Raw genomic sequence first — 21,118 nt, forward strand, 5'->3', positions numbered from 1 at the left:
CTGACATGAAATATCTCTACATTCATACAGCTTATTCAGATGAGCTCGTCCCTCTATGTGCCTGAACAGCAATGCAATGCCAAAATGGTGATTTTATTAAGGAGCTGGACCCACCAGAGACCTCAGATCCTCTGAGCTCTGCAGAAGATGACAGATACCAAACCAAAAAAATGGACATATTCAAGTAAACACAGATATAAATGGAGAAAGCGCTGCTATGCTAAGGCAATGTGTGCCCATTCCGTGTATTTCTCTTTTTAAATAGCTGTGTAATGGAGATTTGGCCATTTTACTGTACTCTGAGCCTCCATTTCACTGTTTGCATATTGTGTGAGACAAATAGCTGCTGCTGCAGGCAATGTGATTTAATTTGACAGGAGGAATAGTATCAACAGAGCTGATCTTGACCTCTTTGCGCTAGCCTCAAATGCTCATTTCCCTCCACAAGCCTATTTTTCCGAATTGTCTCGATGCAATCTCCAAAAGCTTCACCGAAATCATCTCTTCTCCATTCCCAGACTAATTTCCATCCAAAATTCTTCATTTCTTATTCTGCTTTCCTCCTGCTGTCCATCTGTCTACCACTGCCTTGCTTTGCAGGTTGGCCTTCCCTCTCGCCTTCCTTGCACCAATTACCCGCGATATGCTTCTCCCTCTGTTGACAAACGCCAGTGTCAGGCCCGGTATAACACAGGTGCGCCACAAACAAGTAGGTGGCAAGGGGAGAGAGGGAGAGAGGGCACACAGGACGAACACAGGTAACAGCTAACGCCAGCCCTCCCACACACGCACCAACTCCTTCGCGGAAAGACATAAGACATAAGGTGCAAACACCTGCGAGGGCAGAAAACATGCAAAAGAGACACAAAATGCACACACACAGTCACAGCAGCACAACTCGAGATAAGTTCACCACGTGGCACCAGGCTGAGATAAGTCTATTGAGGGGTAGGGCCTGGGAAGGAGGAGGGGGGGATGTCCCAATGTTCTGCAGATGCCCAACAACAGAGGCGCATTAAGACACCCAGGAAAAGGGGGTACAGCCAGGGTGAGTGAGAGGCAGATGGACGGAAAATAATATGTCAGTGGGAGAGAATAGCCGGGATAGAGAGTCAAGAATAGAGACAGAAATAAGTCGGGGAAAGAGAGGAGACGAACAACAGAAGGAAAGGCCGGAAACAGAGAGACAGCTGGCACTCTAGGGCATGCTGGATGGATAGCTCCTTGTTAGCATAGGCCTGACAGCCTGATGAGAGAGCTGCTGTCAGTCAGCGCCGGAGCTGGGCTGTGAGTCTGGGCGAGAGGTAGGGCAGAGGCTGGGCTCAAGAGCTGGGGGGCCTCGACAGATGAAAGACACGGAGGGTGGTAGGGTGATGGTGGTGGTGGTTGTGGTGGGGGTCTTCCCAACTGACTAGTTAAAGGAAGGGCCGATGCAGCCCTATTATACGGCCCTATGACAAGGCCGCACGCTCGGCTGGCTCCCGCCCCTGCGCCACCACCGAACAGGCTTTTAAAACAGTGGTACTGTTCACCTCCGGTCACGAAACAGCAATAAGTCAACTGACGCATTGTTGTACGATCATGATTTATTCCTTTGCTGTTGGCTGCTTGCGAGGCGCGTCCGCCATGTACTGGCAGACTGACACACCGGGTTCACCAGGGGCTTTAACAGAGGCAGCACCTAGAGCAGGCAGAATAAATGTAGCATATGTGTGAGTGTGTGTGTGTGTGTGTGTGTGTGTGTGTGTGTGTGTGTGTGTGTGTGTGTGTGTGTGTGTGTGTGTGTGTGTGTGTGTGTGTGTGTGTGTGTGTGTGTGTCTCTCTCTACTTTCTATTCCCTGTTTCTCTTTGCTTGGCTGAGAGGCTGGACAGGCGGAGGTGGTGAAAAGCAGCTGGATGGTGCTAACGATGTTAACAATACCTTCTCTCATACATTCTCTATCCGTGGAAAGCAGACCACAGCAGCATTACGCATCCATGTAATGACGGCTAAGATCAGTCAAACCAGCATTTTGCCCAACTTTCATTAATAATTATATACTTCTCAATGATATTTGATTGCAGGACAGGATGGCTTTTTGCAGTTATGTACATATAAACTTGGACAGCAGGACTAAGGAATATTTGTAGCCATTCCCAGATTAACTAGAAGATCAATATCAACAGCACAAAAAACCCAGAAAGAAATAAAGCATCACAAGAGCATAAATAAATAAGTCTGTGAATTATCACAAAGACTAACCAACAGACAGATGAGTGGCTGGAGGTAGACAGAGGATAAAAGGCTAACAGAGGTAAAGGTTTGACGTGGAAGCTCTTAGCCAAATCCGGTTGGCAGGAATTTATGAAAGAAAAGTAATCCAAGATTAGGTCTTCCAAGCTGTAAAAAAGTAAAAAACTGTAACTCATAGAAAAAAATCACCTCTACCCTCTGTTCCTGTTTCCTGCCCCCTGGAGTCTGATAATTTACATGGTGTAACTCATGTGTCACAGCAGTGTGTGCAGTCTAGACCCTCGGCTGAGGTGCTGCTGCTCTCAAAAACCTGAGAGGAGACAGGTGGAATTCTCTGAGGGCCGGGTAATTTTTATAGCTCTTCCTGATTATAGCTGTTGTGGGAGATCTTGTGTATCGATCCCTATGGCACCCATCACCACTGCAGGCCCCTCTGGCTGCTCTGTGTTCTGCAGCCTTGTAGATACCAAGGCAGGACCGACTACACTGCAGATACAGATAGGACATAGGATGACATCACTTCCCTCTCCCTTCTCATCTGTCATAAACATTTGGTTCTGCCTCATCAGCCACAGAGATAACGGGGGAGGATGGAATGAGGAACAGAGGGAGGATGAGTGGGAGAAAAACAGAGAGAAGTTTCCTCCCGTGTAGAGACTGAAAGAAGGGACTTTGAATTATACAAGAGAAAAGACATGCAATAAGGGATAATTTAAAGCTTCTTTTGGATATTATTACTCTGTAGTCTTGAAAAAACAGTCACATATAATCAAGCTTTAGTGTGGATTTTACATCCTGTCAGAGTATGGTGTTAGTGTACCAGGGCAAGGGGGGCTGGAGGGGCAGACAGATCAGTCTAATTCTCGCTACAAGTAGCACAACCATTTCAGATAAAAATTCTCATCGAGCTACTCGGGATTTGAAATCTGCTGGAATATTGATGAACAGAATCGTGTTAAATTTCAGAAACAGTCCTAATATTTGAGATATATACTTTTTTAAGAAGGCAAATTGGTATCTGAATTTAATATGAAGCAAAAAAAAAAAAAAAAAAAAAGCAAATGGAACTATGACTGTAAATTTGCTAAATTATCTCATTATGATATGATTTCTTTGGATAGTTAGTAAGAGATCTACAATATCAAACTTGTCATATCAAAAAACATAAAGCTTAACATTTATAAAACTTCCAAACAACTATCATTAAATGTTTACTACACTCAGTCTTCAAGTGTTTGCTGTATTTGGCCCAATAGGCCATAGCTGGTAAGTGACTGCTGCTGGGGGAATGGACTCACAGTGCTAAGCTTGCTTGAGGTAATGATGATGCGCCGTTCGTGCAGCATACTGGCATAGAGCTGGAGCATGTTGTTGACGTCCACAGCCACAAAGTACTCTGTCAGATTCCTCTGGAGATAGACAGGAACAGACAGATATGCAGGTACATAACAAACTGTCCTTGCACAACTTGCTTACAGTGAAGTGTCGATGCTACAGACTGTGAGAGTGCCAGAGTGTGCCATAAAGAGACGTGCAGTACTGGCTGAAAAAGGACTTCCACTTCCACCTCTGCAATTATTCTTTTTGCAGGAAAAATAAGAAATGGATTTTTTTTAAAAAGCAAGTTTAAAGTATCCAATTTATAATTTTTTTTTTTAATAGATAGCAAATCAATCAATATTGCTTTTTGTCTCTCAAATGGATTGAAGTTTTTATCTAATTTAGCTTGGAATAAAAACTTGGGATGCTCAACTTGAGCTACAATTCCAAAGCAAAATCAACAAAGAACATGTGTTCAGTTTAAATCCTCTAGTACCCCTGGCAATCAATGAAGTTCAACATTAAAAGTACAAGCACCACAGGAGATGAAACTGAAACAAGAGAATGATGCAATAATTTCAAAAGGTGACAAGGGTATGTGATTAAAAACGATTAGAGGCAGACATGTTTCCAGAGGAGAGGGATCTCTCTTCATCTCCTTTTCTTTATCCATGAATACTTACACTCTCAGGAATAGTTGGCAGTCCATTGATATCTGGGGCGATGAAGTAGGAGTGCTGCACAAAACAAAAACATGCAGTAGAGAGAAGGTCACAAGTGAAGTATACCACTCACACTGAAGAAAATGAGGAGAGGAGGGAGTAAAGGCCGATCACTTTGTTCAATGATTTATGGCTCATCTTCAGCTCTGTCTATATGAATTACAGAGCGGGTGTCTGAACTGTGGCGAGGCTTTTATCAGGCCTACAGAACAGAAAAAGCTCAGTAGCAGCTGGTATCCCCGAAGACACAGACTGGGGTGATGTCTCCGGTGGAAATCTGACTCTTTGTTTAAGCACTGAATCTTCCTGCAGAGCACCACCACAGACACTAAAGTGTGTGCGCACAGGATCACACGTGTCCATCCGCGCACACACAGAGGTTGTCGCCAGGATCACAGAAGACTCCCTGTCTTCCTTCTAGAGAGCAGGACGGTTTCAGTGGTCAGATCGAAAGGGGCCTGAGAGCGAAGCTGTTTGTAGACAGGTAGACAAACCGCCGGCCGACACACACTACCTGTGTCTCACACACTCCTGCATCTTTGGTGTGTTTGTGTGACTCCCAGCCTTCAGACAATCATCTGTTGTCTTAAAACGACTGTGGCATCTACAGCAGATTCAATTACCGGTAAGCTTTCAATGTGAACTATTAAAAGTAAAATACTCAGGTTCTTTGAGACACCTGAGAAGTCACAGTGTTTAAATTTTGGGACTACTGTATACTTGTTATGCAAATCATTGAACAAGTGATGTCAGGCTGATACACAGGCTGTGTCTCCAGCAGCTGAATTCATTTAATAGTCAATCTTTGTGATGGGGGGGTTAGCATCCAACACCTCAGCATGCAAAGAAAGGCAAAAGTCTGCAAAACAATTTATATTTATTATTTTATATAGAACATAAGTGAGGCCTAATACATTACTGTACATATCCAACAACGCAGTTAAATTCAGGAAAACATAGGAGGAGCCATTTAAATAAAGGAAGAGCAGCTACACACATCACCACCACCAATCAAAAATGTCTGATTATAGACAGGAGACCACAGAAGAAGAGAAAGACCTTTACAGTCAGAGAGTAAAAGATGTGATTTTTAAAAGCCCACCACGATGTGAAACCATCAGCTTTTTGTTTAGCGGGTCTTGAAAATCTGTTTTATGTGATGATCCAAACAAAGACTTGATTCTCTGCCATTGTGAACTGTGCTGGGTTAACACTCACCACTGATTCAGCGCCGTCCAACAACTACACTGTTTATCTGTGCACACACTTCACCGCAAGAAGAAGATAGAGTACTTGTGGTTGTTATTTTATCTGAGGTCTGACACTTACATATCCTTAAGTGTTATATTTAGAAGATTAAATAATTCCAACAAAAGCCAACTTTTTTATATTTTTCTTTATGCTGCTAAACAAAACAAAAAATAAACCAGTTTTTCCTCATTAGAAGAATGAGAAATTTTAATTTGCCTTTTTTTAAACATTTTTTTGCCTTTATTAGAGAGAACAGCTGAAGATTGTGACGGGAAGGAGTCCAATGCAAATGACGGTTATGAAATTTCCCAATGTCCACTGGCATAAAAACAGAGAATGTATATCTTGAATTAAGCTCAAACAAAAGCTTCTTCTCTCTGTGCTTTGTGGGTAGAATAACATATAACATTTCCTAAACAGCTCAAATGAAACAACATCGTTGAGATGAAGCATCGTGTTTGCGACCCAGTACAATACCAACAAACATAGTGACTACAATATATTGCATATCTCTTTCTTTCCTTGCGATCTGTGTGCTAAATAATGTTTCCCCGTTGGACTACAAATTTCAAGGCGCTGTGATAATCGGGAGCCATGCCCCTCAACTCAACCCAGGCTTTCACTGGCTGTTTGCTTGCTTATCTGCCTTTCTCTTGTTCTTTCGAAGACATGTTTGTATAAAACATTGAAAGTGGGTTAACTGGAAAAGCATCAAGGAGATTTTTTGAGCACAATTGCCTTTGCTTTTAACATAGAGATGGGGAAAAAAAAAACTTTGATATTCAGAGAGAGAATATAGCAGTGAGGAATGGCATTAATCATTTACAAAGTTTGATTGTTTTCCAGAGGAGAAGAAACATACACCAAGGCCCAGGATAGTTTGTTTTTGTTATATTTAAAAAGAGCGCAGCTTATTTGGCCAAATTGGAAAGCCGTGGCTCCCATGTGATTAGTGCAGAAGCTCGGCTTCGTATTTTACAGCAGCCTCCTTCCCTCCTCCCGTTTCTGTCGTTCACTCATTCCCCTCCACTCACCGGCTCCTTGCTTTGCCGATCTCTCAGTACTTGCCCAGTGGCAATATACAACTGCTCATTCTTGAACAACGAGAGAGGGAGAGAGAACAAAACAGGGTTCACACATGAAAGGGGACAATGATCCTTCTTCTTGGCTGCCATGATAAAACAAAAACAAAAAACCCCCCACTCTTTTAGGGAATAATTCTGCTTAATCAATTAAATATCAAACTCGTGTCTTCTCCAGAAAAGAGATGAAGCCATCACCTCTGTTCTCCACGGGCATCTTTTCCAATGAAGCGCTGAGATTCAGATAAAAGATTTTGCTTGCATATTCAGCAGCGACAGAAAACTGACAGGAAGACAAAAACTCATCTCAAGGATCCTCCCTTAATTGACCCTGTTAACTTTTGTAGACGTGTACTGATTACATCACATTAGTCTTGCTATGCTGAAAAAAGCCATACATATCCTTCTGGGGGCTTATGTCGCAGAAAACACCCCAAACTGTTTGTTTTAATCGGTCCAAAAAAGAAGCGGCACTCTTCGAGGACAAAGGCTGAGACACTGTTGATCCCGTGAGGATGTGGAGTCTAAGCGACTCAAAAATAGAGATGGTAATGTAGGAAACATTATGACTTTAGCCATTCAACTGAAAGCCGTTACATCCTAATTTCGCAGGCCAGGCCTACAGAACTGAAATCTGCTCAAGTACGAGAGTTTTCTTTTAATGGAGGAGCTGGAAACACAGAAGGAGGGATCGTGTCATAGTTAACACAAATACGGGCCGACTTTGAGGGATCTGGGCTTGCTAAGCCGGTCCAGTTTTTGATAAGTGAGATGCATGATGAGTCGTGAGAGGACCCTACAAATTTAAACATGTTCCGTTCGGGCTTTATCGCACAAAAAACTTTTTGTCACTGACACTTCTTGTCTCCAAAAAGAGTGTCTGTCCTGGACCAATGGCGCCTCTCTGCTCCTACCTAGTGTCTGTTAGCCTGCCTCCTGGTCCCATCTTCCTGCCTCCATTATCCCTTCATTTATCTTGTCCACTTGGACCTCCAAACTCTGTCGATCGCTGCCAGCTCCTCCTCGTCTGCCCCTTCATCTCTATCTTAATGCCATCCTTCCTTGCTCTTCTTGCCCTTGTGTCAATTTCATCTTAGTTCTCCTCTTCAGCTCCACTTTTTTTCATCGTACAATTAGCTTCAGTGTCTCCCGCTCTACTTTTAACCAGTTCATCCAACTGTTAGCCTCTCTTCTTCTTTTCTGCAGCCTTTTTCCTGATGCAACACACTACTAAAGTAAAATACCTGCTCCCTCATCTCTCTGTACCTCAACTCTCGTCTATCTTGCTGCTGATAAAGTGGAATATGAGAGCTATACCTACCACACTCAGGTTGACTGGCGTGAAGGGCTTTGGCACAGGCAGATCATAAAGAGAATTCAGCATGTCATTCAAGCTATTTTCCTAGAGGAGAGGAATAACAACAAAAGAAAAGACATTAAAACACAGGACACATGAATTTTATTTACTGGTTTTGTCAATGTCACCAGTTATGTGTCAATCTCAACAACAGTACTGGGACAGGCGCTGCTGCAGACCAGAGGGCAATCCTGCAGCGAGGCCTGAAGGGCTCCAAAACATCCAACTGACATATGTTTAATGAGCAATGTTGAGGTTAAAAGACGGCTGTGTGCAGGGCTGCAGACGCTTATTATCCAGCAGCGTTGATTTACGGCTGAAAGCGGGCTGTCAGTAATTAAGTGGGGGTCCCCTCTCTGAAAACAGGGGGTTTAAGGAGCCGTCAGAGAGAGCCAGCTTGACCACAGAACAGGCTCTGAGATTATTCTTAAAGCATTTATGAGCTCCAGGACAAGACTGCTATTTACACTCTTTGGCCTCTCGCTGGAAAACCGATGGGGACAAAAGTTTGCAGTATTTAAACCAAACTAATGCAAACCGAGAGATTGGGCATTGTTGTGTTTCCATTCTGATTCTTCCCTCTAAAGGAACTTTTGACTTTGGCTACAAGCCGTTGCTCGTCTGAGGAAGTTTGTGTGTGTGTGTGTGTGCGTGCGTGTGTGCGTGTGTGTGTGTGTTCATGAAAGTGTGAGCCAAAAAGAACTAGAAACTCCAGAAGAATGGGCGGCAATATACAGTAAGAGAGAGAGAGGGAGGGAGGGAGTGAGGGAGGGAGGGGTGTTAGGGTGTGTGCAATCGAACAGCCTCCTGTCATGAGAGGCTCAATGCTCACACGCATGGTCAGCAACACGGCCTGGGGAAACAGTTCATTTACCCCTCGCCTTAAACCCTCATCGCTCTTCTGTCTTCCCTCGTCTGTCAACATCTCCCTCTCGCCTGGAACGGACAGCGGGGTAAATAGAAACCAAATCATGCACACTAACACTTCAGTCACACAGGATTTCTAGCAATCTTTCTGTCTTTCTCACACACAAACTGTCCTATCCTACTTGACTGCCTCTCTCTCTCTCTCTCTCTCTCTCTCTCTCTCTCTCTCTCTCTCTCTCTCTCTCTCTCTACACACACACACACACACACACAAGACCGTCCTGCTGAATTCCTTGGAATCCTGGAAATAAGTGTGAACGTGAGTTTTTGTCGTTTGTGTTTTGTGATCGCCTCTTTTAACAAGAAGCTCCATCCCAATCACAGATCTGGAAGCAGTGACTAAATAACAATTGAAAGCAGTCCCTAAGCCGTTCTGTTTCCACCCCCCACCCCTCTCTCCCTTCTTTCTTCCTCCCTCCTCAGTCAACACATGGGAGCATCACCTACACCCTCTGCACCAGAGGCTGCACATCTCCCCAGTTTGTTGCATATTTTACATTTCCCTCCCTTTCCTGGTACGATGCAGTGAATAGTCTGGGGAGAAGACTTTTGTGAAGTGTGAAGATTTGTCTGTATGTTTGTGTTTGTGTACGTGTGTGTGTGTGTATGTGTGTGTGTACATTTGTGGTCTCTTTTCTCTCTCTATCTTTTTTTTTAACAATTTGTTTTCCAGCAAATCATCAGGAATAACTTCCAGTGTCAGATCAGCATTTGGTCTGTGAAATGTCAACATTGTTGCCGCTAACAACAGGAGCCAAGTCGAGCCCAAGACGGCAAACAAGGCTCGCTCACAAAAAAAAAAAAAGACAACATGCACGAGGCAGAAGAACAGAACAGAGGGAAATATCTCACCACAGAGCAGTTTCAAGACATTAAACCGTGCGCTTATTTCTCAGTTGAATCAAACCCCTTTATTTATCGCGTTATGTACTTACACAGCATCTTACTTTGTCTATATATATACATAACATCACAAGGGATGATTACCTGTTGTTTTGTTAGGTAGTCTGCCAGAGTATTTAGCAGCTTGTAGTAGATTTCAAACCATGGAAGGTAGCTGCAAGAGCAAAAAGAGAGAAATATATTAATAACACAAGTTTTAATTCAAACCAACTTGAAGAGTTAAGTGTGCCAAATCAAAGTAGACTAGTAGCTTGATTTAAAAGCACGACAAAGCAGAAACATTCCGTCTCTTGGAAATGTTTTTAGTGAGCTGCGACTATCTTTGGCATTAACAAAGTCTATAAATAATTTCACCATCTGCTGGATTGTGCAGTTTTATAGACCACTGAGTTATTCTCGCTGTATTACTGTATGCGTGCAGGGGCTAACATCGATGACCTAATGTCTCTACTTAAAGATCAAGTGCATAAAGACAATGATAATGGACTGTGTTCCCAGCGACAGCTGTCATTGTTACTTTGCAAAAAAATTAAAAAGTAAATATTCCTTGTTATGACATGTTTCTACCCAGGGCCCCACACGCTACACATTCCTAACATGTCTGCTCTTCAGGCCAATCAGAAAAAAAGTTAATTCTTTAACAAAGAGGCTCCATAGTTTTTGCCGTAGTTTACAAGCATGCTGCTAACAGATGCACAGACTGAACAAAAATGCAGCCCAAAATGATTCTCACCCCCACCCCCTCTTTCTACAGCTCATCCTTCCTCTACCCCTCTCCATACTTATATTCTCTACACGCAAAAAAAAAAGAGGGGGGCTTATGTAATCGCTGTAAATTAAGTAAATTCATTAAGAGGCTCACAGTAATTTATACTGTAGTGTTTGTGTTAAAGCGAATCACTAAGCGCAGCCACCATAAGCTAAAAGCATCTGTAGCATGGCTTTCTTTACAAAGTTGACATTTTCTTGGCCAAGTCGACTTGCTTCCCGGGTGGAAGATGGCCAACATCTTTCTTTTGGCATAAAAGCTGTGAGGACTCAGTTCATTTAATGCTATGCAATCAAATAATAAAAACATGGTGTCCTATCAAGGTATTGAATTTTTATTAAGTAAGGGGGTTTTAACATGCAGTTTTTGAACGCTACATGAATAATCATTGTAGATAAGAACTTCTTAGCATTTGCAATGAAATAAACAGAAACTCCCATTAGTGTCTCATTAACTTTCCTGGACGCGGGGGTTGAAAAATTAATTAGTGGGCAAATGCGCCAATCAATCAAAAGTGGAGTTTTATTTGCTAACAAATTCAGCGGGCGAACAAAGGATGCACGGTGCTAAATGCAAGTTATCAAGATATTAAGTACATTCAAACAAATATCTGACAAATAATTTCAATCTGCAGTTTTTTACTATTATAAAACCAAGAGAATAAATAAATAAATGACTCTATGACAGTTCATAGGCAGTTGGATGGAGACTGAGGAGTTTCCGGGCCATGGGTCACTGGCTGCTCTGCAGACTGGAATTAACAGACAACAAGAAAACAATAAAGTGAACCTAATGCAAATTTTCATTTCACTAAATCTGCAAGGGGCCAATGACAGGATGGGTTCCCGGGGAAATGCAGCCAAGCGCACCAATCAGAGAGGTTGACTGACCATTAGTCTGAAACAATCAGCCTCTTAACGTGCAAATATTTTGACGTCTACGCGAAGACTGAGTGCAATCAGGTCACACTCGCAGGAGGATCCAAGTCAAACACGCGTATGTTAATTCACATGCTGACCGGATATCAACCTGAAGACCTATTTCTGCCACCTCAAAACGAGGAATATCTGCGTATGGGGTCAGTTTACATTTAACCAAACAGTTCAGGCTGACACGCTGATTAAAGGGGAAGAGCAAATCCTTTGTATAGCCTTGTGTTAAAAAAAAACAACAGACTTCTAGACATTAATCCTTCATTTTTCACAGCTGAAGGGGATGTAAATAGGACTCTCGCTGTCAGAGCAGCCGTTAAGGCTCACAGATCTTACAGTCATTACACCACTACACCAAGGTGCTGTAAATCCTTTGTTTTAGAGGAAATTACATGACCGCTGGTGACGGCAGCCGACCACAAATTACCAATATTCACCTAATATCTTTCCACGATAGGTAATGGGTTTTTGCTTTCAAATGCAATGCGATATAACTTAAAGATGAATTGTTTTGTCTATTTACCCCCTCCCCTCTCCTTCCAAACCCCCCCCCCCTCTCTCGGTCGATGCAAAGTTAAAGTTTGGAAAGCTTAAAGAGATACTCCTACTCGTCACAGTTCATTGCTCAGATCTGTTTGTGCTTCACAAATCCTCCGATAGAGGAAGAGGCATCCATCACAGGAGTGTTCAGTGCGTGGGGGCCCCCACAATCTCCACTGCCATTTTAAACACATGTCTTCTCAAAGTGCCATGTACTCAAAGAATGAAGCAGTTAATCTGCAGCCCACTCACAGCCCGTCATACTCTCCATCCCAGTCTCTGACCACCAAGCGGAATGGAAATATCTGACAGAAGATAGAGCTCTGGATAAAATTAAGATTTATGCTATAATGAACAGCGTCGCTCGTTCTTGCACACACACACACAAATACAGAAGACATTTCATCTTTAGACCTAAAAAGGTGTTTGATTAACACTGAAGCACTTACATATCCTTTTTTTCTATCATTAACTACCTGTTGGGTTTGAATCAGGATGCTAATTCCTGTTTCTTAGATGAGCCTTAAAGTCGCTTTTACACTTTACAGAGAACTCAGTAGAGGATTCCATTTACATCTTTCCTTTTTTAGGGTTAAGGGTTAAGTAGAGGAAAGAAAGTGTCCTCCAGCGATCCACAGAGTGACCAGAAACAGGACTGACACACTCTCTAAAATGTACCCTAAAGCCCTGGTTGTTAAATAAAGTTGAAAAAATGAATGTTTGTCACTCGTTTCCTTTCCTCAAATGCAAGCAGCAAAAAAAGCATGCAAAGGCGATGAATTACAGTTAAAATAAAATTGTAACAAGCCATACTTTTGTTGCAAGTTGACTTTCTCCTTGAGGTTTTGCCTAAAGGGAAAAAGGCCCTTTCTGCTGCAGCTTTAGCAACGACACTACAAAGTTCTGTCCACATAAAACTGCCCAGCTCATTAAGGTGCTTCCTCCTTTAAGCAGAGGTGACAATTTTACGGTCTGAGCACTTCAGCAGTCACAGACACGCAAACCTTTTTAATTGCTGTTATTTTATATCCTTTGAAAAAGATGGTTTACATGAAAATAAAATTCTGTGCCTGGGCTTTAATATTATCTTTAGATATAACCAGGCATGTTTAACTCGTAATTCTTTAAGATAAATTACCTCCAGTAACTGCGTATGTCCTTTATTCTTTCCTCGACTGGTTGTTTAGCAAAAAAACTGTAAGAGAATGATAAAAAGCCTACATAATAATAATAATAATTTTTTTAAAAACAAGAAACTTGACCTCAACAACTTAATTTATACATTTGTTCGATGAGATATCGAAAATGTTTTTAATTTTTAAAAATGCTTCACCATTTCTCATCACAGTGGCCATACATCAGATGAAAACAAGGACAAAGAAGAAGATTAGGATAAAAAAACAAAGAAAGAAAAATAAGAAAGAACACAAACAATTCCAAACGGACCAAATAAATAAACTTTCTATATGTTATTTTATTATAAACGAAGCAAGCCATCCAAACTACTCAGAATGCATAATGTATTTTATACATCATATGTCAAATGAATTAGCATGTCTAACTCAGCGAGAGGGACAGGGGAACCTCTGCTAATTGGCAGTGAAGCTTCATGCATAATTATGGGCCAAGCGTCTTTGCTGTCGCACTGTGGCAGTAGCTGAATAACGAGGAGGAAGGAGAGAGAGAGGGAGAGAGAGACAGAGAAAGAGAGAGAGAGAGAGAGAAAGAAAGAGAAAGAGAGAGAGGGGAAAAACAAAGGCCATGAAAGCTGGCCGGGAGGGTGGGTGGTGTGGGTAGGAGGGACACTGTTCTTCATAACAGCTCATCAGGGCAACGACAAACTTACGACTGTCCATCAACAGCCACACAAATGCAAATGCACACACACACACACACACACACACACACACAAACACACACACACACACACACACACACACACACGCACACACACACACACACGCACACACACACACAAGAACAATTTACATGAGTGCTGCTTCAAACCATCAGAGAAAAAGAAAAGGCTTTGTGTTCCTTTTTTTATTTGGCTACTTGCTAATCTGTCTAATACGTTATTGTTTTGGTCAATTTGCTCAGATTATTCTTAAATTGACGAGCCTGTCCACGGCGATTAGCTCGAGTGTTTCGTCGATGTAATTGTAAGGTAATTATATCAGCACAAACATTGTGTCAGCATGCAATTACATGGGAATTAAATGATTATAGCTTTTGTTATAGATTAATTATGCAAAGAAAACGCAATTTTCCATGGTCTGAAGACCTTGTTTGCGTCTGAAGTAATAGGATAAATGCACCTATGAAATATCAAAAACTGCTAAACTTTTGGATAATTATAGACACATCCCCAACATATTTGTGTGGGCAGATGAGAATATAAATTTGTGACTCTGGCACAGTGCAGCTAAGTGTGAGAAAGAAGAGAGTGCCGTCTTAAAAAAAAAATCTGTGTTCATTTCTAAGATCTGGTAAATTAATTTTTTCATCACACTTGAGAAATAAATTCAGATTAAAAACAGTTTTCTGAGACAGATCCATAGATAATTTTAAAAAAGGGCAGCGTCTTAGTTATTTGAAAAAGAAAATAAAGTCTCAAGTGTTTGAAGAAATCTTTATCCACATATTTTCTTGATTCTCATTCAGAAAATAAAATGTGAAAGCTTGCCTTGAAATATTGATTTATTGGAGTGGAAGCGTAACTTTCAAAACCATCTATTTGTTTCTTTTGACAGTTCAATTTATGGAAGTACAGAAGCATCTTCCAGTGTAAGATACCCAGTGTTTAAGACTCCAGTAAGATTCAGTTTATTATGACATGATAACATGATTTCAAGGACACACACATACATAAATACACACACAAAAACCTCCCACAAATATTCCGTGGAGAATTAATTTAACATAAAAGCAGAACAAGATTTAGTGAGCTGAGTCTGAGTGTGACTGTGTGTGCATATGTGTGTTACCTGAGCAGACATATGCAGACGCGGCAGCCTTGAGTGAGTCGACAGAAACCGAACCGCTGTTTGCTGTCGATGTCCGTCAGCACAAAGGTGAAATTCTGCCCCACCTGATTGTGGGAAACCCTGGGGCGGGACACAAGGTACACATTTAAAACAGGCCAAATCCATGCCGAATGCCTATACAATCAAACGACGAAAACAGGGTGCATTAACTTACATTTGACATTAAGAACAAAACATAACGAAACACAAAAAGAACAAATTCATTCTCAGATGCAGTCTCACCATGAGCTAAAGCTCCGGTCAAGGTCCAAACCCAAATCACATTTTACTCCTATGGCTGCTTGAAAAACTGTACAAAGCTTTTCTAGCCACAAGGTATATTTCAGGGAAGCGCTGTGCATCCATCCACCACTAGATGGCAGCAGATCAACTTCTGTAAAGGCAGTTACAGCTTCCTCACCCTCTCTCTCTTTATCTGTCTACACTGGGAATTTGAATGTGTCATTTTCCATGCTGAAAATAAGAGGCCAGTGCTTTTCATAGAGCTGACAGTCTGATCGGACCTGTATCATGACACACTTCGATAGACCCGGGACTCTTTCACTCACATGCACTCATAAACATCCTGCTGCACGTGACAAATCAATCGGCTACGTCACTGATGACCTCAGCAACAGGAAGTTGTTGTGATCATTGTTGTCATTATTATGGTGTGGCCTAACCATCACAGCAGTGTGGTGCTTATGAGTAGGGGTATTTTGCTGGCAGTCGTCAGTTTCCTTCACTCCATTCATAAGAGTTTAAAACACATCAGATATGTTAGGAGTGCAGACCGGAGAAGCAGCACGCAATCACACCCACAAACACACATCATTACAATGTTGACTGTAAATTAACACGTGGATGTGACTTGGAGTGACGTGTCTTAGAAAGATTGGTGTATATGAGTGCCTGTGAGTGTGTGTGTGTGTGTGTGTGTGTGTGTGTGTGTGTGTGTGTGTGTGTGTGTGTGTGTGTGTGTGTGTGTATCTGTGTGTGTGAAGGAGGTGAAAGTGAGCTGCAGCCCTAGAAAAAGAAGGAAATAGGAACAAATCGTACCTTTCCACGTCAAAGGGAAAGCAGAACTTTGGTATCGTCTGAAGGACCTCCTGAAAAAACCAGAACAGAGACACACACACACCTTATTAGAGTAACACACATCACAGAGAAACAAATAAGCACCTTGTATTCCAACGCAAAAACCCTCTTGGGATTCCACTAAATGGGTGCTATATACTGGCTGAACAAAATGAGGATTAATGTTAAACGCTGGTGATAGCAATCTGACAAGGTCTTCACATCCCAAACAGTGCAGCCTAAATGCACTTAATCCAAATGAATTGGCAATATAAACCACTTCATTTGGCAGAACAGAGGGGAAAGGTTCTCTCTTTTCAAGTGCAGGGAGGGATCCTCGATCCACAGCTTGAATAATTAGCAGTTAATAAGTTGATTGATTATCGAGTGCCAAAGGGAGATGAAAAGATGCAGGAAGAGGGAGAAAGAGGGAGAAAGACACAGGGAGGGAGGGAGAAAAGGAGGGATGGGACACACAACACCAAGGCTATGGTGGCAGATTGTAGTGACAATGGGATAAGCAGCTCTGAGGGGTTAAGAGGTAGAAGAGGGGGGGTACAAGCCTTCAGGGCTTTACCTCCCAACATCTCCCTTGTGGGTTGGAGAAGTGTGGGGAGGGTGAGGATCTGCGTGCTCTTGAAGCAAGGTGGGAGGGGAGCGGGGCACCACCAGCAGCATATGGATTTAGACAGGGAGCAGGAACAGAGCGGAGCGCCATATGGGTGAGCACTCCAGACCGTCCACACAGCCTTCAAGTAACGGCTCCTCGTTTGTCTCCTCGTCCCTCTGGCTGCTAACCTGGCCGGGAGTTGGCGCCAGAACCTGGGTCCTTTTTGGTTTTTTTCCCCTGTCTGTCTTTCAGCTACCTCTCTCAGTTCCGCCCAGGCTCTGCCAGCCTCACAGACTAATCCTGGGTACCGAGTGGCTGCCTGCTCTGGCCTTTCTCTCAGTTTGCCTGCCAAGCTCGACCACTGAGCCCGAGGTCTGTCCCTTCGATCTGGTTGGAGAAGTCCGAGCTGAGAGCGCTGAGAACGTTCCCCCCTCTGGATGTCTCCTTCTCTCTCTCTCTCTCTCTCTTCTTGCCACCCCCCTGAGAATGATCCGGAGGAGAGATTTGGTGTCTTCTGTTGCTGCTGCCTACTGTTGCTAAGACCTCGCCACGGGAGGCAGCTACTGAAAGCCCACCTCATCCTGTTCCCCCATCCACCCACCCACCCCCTCCATATCAAAACTTAAAGCTGCCAACCCAGCACAACACAACACTTGCCATCGACAAGCCAGCAACAGCAACAATCATCTATGACAGGAGGGTGGATGAGGATATGTATATTTGTGTGTGTGTGTGTGTGTGTGTGTGTGTGTGTGTGTGTGTGTGTGTGTGTGTGTGTGTGTGTGTGTGTGTGTGTGTGTGTGTGTGTGTGTATTTGTGCATTTGACTGTATGATGCATTTGAGCGTCTGCCTGATTCAAGGACTTTCTACATTTAATGTGAAAGGGTGGTTAAGCATTACTATGTATGTGTGTGTATGTGTACATATGCATGTGAGTGTGTGTGCGTGTGCGTGGGAGGGGCAGGGAGGCGAAGTGGATTGTTTTTACTTATCAGGGTCTGTGATAAAATCGAGAACTAAACAAAGACCGAGGGCTCGGTGGCAGAGAAGGTCTCCATCTCTGCTGTGCGACTGTTTGTGTGTGCACATGTATGTGACTGTGTCGTGGCGTGTGCGGCTGTAAAACTGTCACACACATCAGAGCTGCTATCGCTGTATCGTTTGGTACTATTATTAACCGCTATATACGCACACCAATATGTTCCAGAGAGACCTCCCTAGCGCATTGCATATGGAACACAGAGCCAAACAGACACACACACAGGCACACACACACACATATGCAGGCGCTCGCTTTTCCCGCAAATAAAAACATTTGTCTTGCCAGATTTGAAAGTTGTCACAGCCCCGCCCACATCAGTTGTCTGTGTTTGAGTGACAGTCGAGGGGCTGCAGAGGCTCTAATCTCATGCAGGACCAGTGGGAAGCGATGTGTTTGTGTGTGGATGTGACACAGAACCAGCAGACATGTGCTATATACAGTGTGTGTGTGTGTGTGTGTGTGTGTGTGTGTGTGTGTGTGTGTGTGTGTGTGTGTGTGTGTGTGTGTGTGTGTGTATACACACACACAGGACAATGCATACATACCACTCAGTGAAACACTGGTAAAATGATGCCATGTAATTTATAGACATTTCTGTTTTATAATAGACTTGATCTAATCTTTATCTAATACTTAATTTTTTTTCTAATAATGGACAAATTGGACTTCTCTCTCATATTATAGGTAATGTTTGTCTATAAGATATCAATGTAAACACTGATGGGAAGCTGCAAAAAAGGGCACCTATAACTCAAAGCATAGCCCACTGTAAAAATTACCATACAGCCAGAAAATGCTTTGGCAGAAACTTCCAGGTAAGGTTGTGAGATACTTCCCTACTTCTGCCTCAAATCTTATAAAATGGAATCACCCTAGAAACTATTTTGACGGCTAACAATATTTAAAAATTCTATTTTATTTGCAGCGTATCCATTTTTGGAATCGGTGCCTCCATCACTCTTGGTAATCCTCAGCAAAGCAGTTCCAAAAAAATAATAAATCTCTGGGACCAACATTTAAATATCTAAGAATTTTTTAAAATAACTGAGTTCTTCCGGAAATAAAGTGTGAACTTGTCCACATATTGGGACGATTAGCTAAAAAATGATATTTTTGCAACAATTTCAATTTTAACTCAAAACACAACTCATAATCTTTGTTTTCCCTGATCTGTCAGTATTTTCTGATTTTTTAAATCTGTGTTAAATAGGCTGATATACAGACAATGGATAACTCTGCTGATTAATTATATTCACATGGGATAAATCTTCCTCAGATCTGTAGATTTCTTTCTAATTCCCTCCATCCTCCCTCCCTCCATGACTGGGCCGTTTACCATGGGGACATCTAAAAAGTATAGCTGTTGGGTGGGAGTGGTTACAGTGAGCACTGTATGACCCCCATCAATGCCCCCCCCCCACACACACACACACCCTGCTTGTCATTTTCCCAAGACAAAAGAAAAAGAGGCAGCTAATACTCTTGCAGCTTTGCAAAGGGGGTGGAGGCATGGGGTGGAATCTGCTACTACACCGGGCTGGGTGTGTGTGTGTGTGTGTGTGTGTGTGTGTGTGTGTGTGTGTGTGTGTGTGTGTGTGTGTGTGTGTGTGTGTGTGTGTGTGTGTGTGTGTGTGTGTGTGTGTGTGTGTGTGTGTGTGTGTGTGTTTTATCGTGAGTGGAGACAGGGATATCACTCAGTGAGACAGAATGCTCTGTTTTCCCCCAGTGGACTCTCCTGCTATCACTGCACCACAACAGCAGCTCTGTGCAGCTTTGCGCCATACCCCAGCAGAATAACACAGTACAGCAGGGAAGACCCACAAACTTTCTAGCACAGGGCATGAGGCAATCTTAAAAATAGGACTAAACTACACTTTAATTCTTGCACTACCCTGATTCTTTTATAAATAATTGGGGATTTTGTTTATGTACGGTTGGGGCTTATAGCAGGTTTTGGTGGCTATTCAAATCAACTACTGTATGTCAAGTCTTGGATACTAGGCAACGCCAAAAATTTGGAAACTTGCTATGTTAATCTTTTTGTTAAAAGTGGCTGCACATAAACTGATTAAATGCTCAACGCTGCATCAGCCATGGTATTTCATTTTGGTTGTGAGCATTATTAATTCTCTATGCAAATGGATGCAAGGAAGGAAAGAACAAGGATGGCAGGAAGGAGTCAAAGAGTGAAGGAGAGAAATCCTGAGAGAGACTGACTGATAGAGAGAATGTCGTAAGGAAGGAAAAGAAGGAAAAGGCATTCGAGGGATGGACCAGAGAGCAGAAGGAGGACGGACGAAGGAGAGGAAAGTGAGAGAGAGGAGCTACTCGGTTCATGCCCCTCTCCCCATGCAGCGAGGACTCCTCCCTGGGGGGACTTAGACTTTAAGCCCCTGCCCTGCTTTATATTCCCATGGCTACTGCAACCAGATCAATCTAGCTAGCTACCCGGTTTAACTCAACCCAGTTCAGTGCAGCCTGGCCCCCAGAGCCAGGGTTTGCTTCAAGAGGAATGGAGGCTGGTGGCAGGCAAATTTGTTAATGTACCACCAGTATATCCATATTAGAAGCAGATTTTAAAAGAACTACATCATTGCTTTTCATATGCTAGACCATTACTACAATTGACGTGTACTTTACATTACTGTCAGCTGTTTTTAAAACATGCTGTACCATACTGTTTTGTGGTTCTTACTGTAAAATCTATCATGGTGCACATTGTGCCTGCATTATTATTGTCAAAGCTAATTTATTATTTCCTGGTAAAGCAACTATACGACCAGACTGATTTGAAAAGCCTGCTCTGCATTACAGCACGAAAATAACATAACTTAAATCCAGAGGGGCATTCTGTAGAGCGCATACCTCTGCCAAGGCCAAACAATCCTACACATCTGTCTATCTCTTATTATAGAAAAAAAGAAAGAAGGAGGCGGTCTGATAACATAAATGATTTATTTGCCATATAACATGAATCATAGATATGAGAGACAATATTACTTATCTGTCATGTTTACCGCTATAAATATTTATGAACTTAAATTACAAACGCTCTAGTTTTACACAAATATTTTTGGGCAATCAAGGCCAGTTGACAAGTTTTCTTTAAAGTTGTGCATCAAACCAATATCTTTATCCATTCCAAAACTTTAGATTTTTGTTTGTCCTACGCCCCACCTGCAAATATAGCATCATGCAGATCAGCTTGCCAGGTTTTGCTTTTGTTCAAAACACACAGAGAAAAATACAATATCACAACACAAAAGATCACAGCAATAGAAATTTCAAGTTTTTGAAAGATGGAAAGACATATAAATCAGATAAAT

The 21,118-nt window shown here is 42.5% G+C and overlaps 1 protein-coding gene across 3 annotated transcripts in view; it reads right to left on the reverse strand.

Moving 5' to 3' along the window:
* Positions 1-21,118, reverse strand: part of dennd1b (DENN/MADD domain containing 1B) — a 96,171-nt gene that overhangs the window by 40,131 nt on the left and 34,922 nt on the right. For 2 of the 3 annotated variants that reach the window (XM_068318800.1, XM_068318801.1), the window contains exons 4-10: positions 16,122-16,171; positions 15,024-15,143; positions 9,880-9,949; positions 7,930-8,010; positions 6,561-6,620; positions 4,237-4,290; positions 3,532-3,642 (exon numbers count right to left, since the gene is read on the reverse strand). In XM_068318800.1, the coding sequence (XP_068174901.1) occupies positions 3,532-3,642; positions 4,237-4,290; positions 6,561-6,620; positions 7,930-8,010; positions 9,880-9,949; positions 15,024-15,143; positions 16,122-16,171 (546 nt within the window). The remainder of the gene's footprint in view (positions 1-3,531; positions 3,643-4,236; positions 4,291-6,560; positions 6,621-7,929; positions 8,011-9,879; positions 9,950-15,023; positions 15,144-16,121; positions 16,172-21,118) is intronic. The other variant, XM_068318802.1, reaches the window with a different exon arrangement.

This window comes from Antennarius striatus, chromosome 7 (assembly GCF_040054535.1).
Source record: "Antennarius striatus isolate MH-2024 chromosome 7, ASM4005453v1, whole genome shotgun sequence".
NCBI lineage: Eukaryota > Metazoa > Chordata > Actinopteri > Lophiiformes > Antennariidae > Antennarius > Antennarius striatus.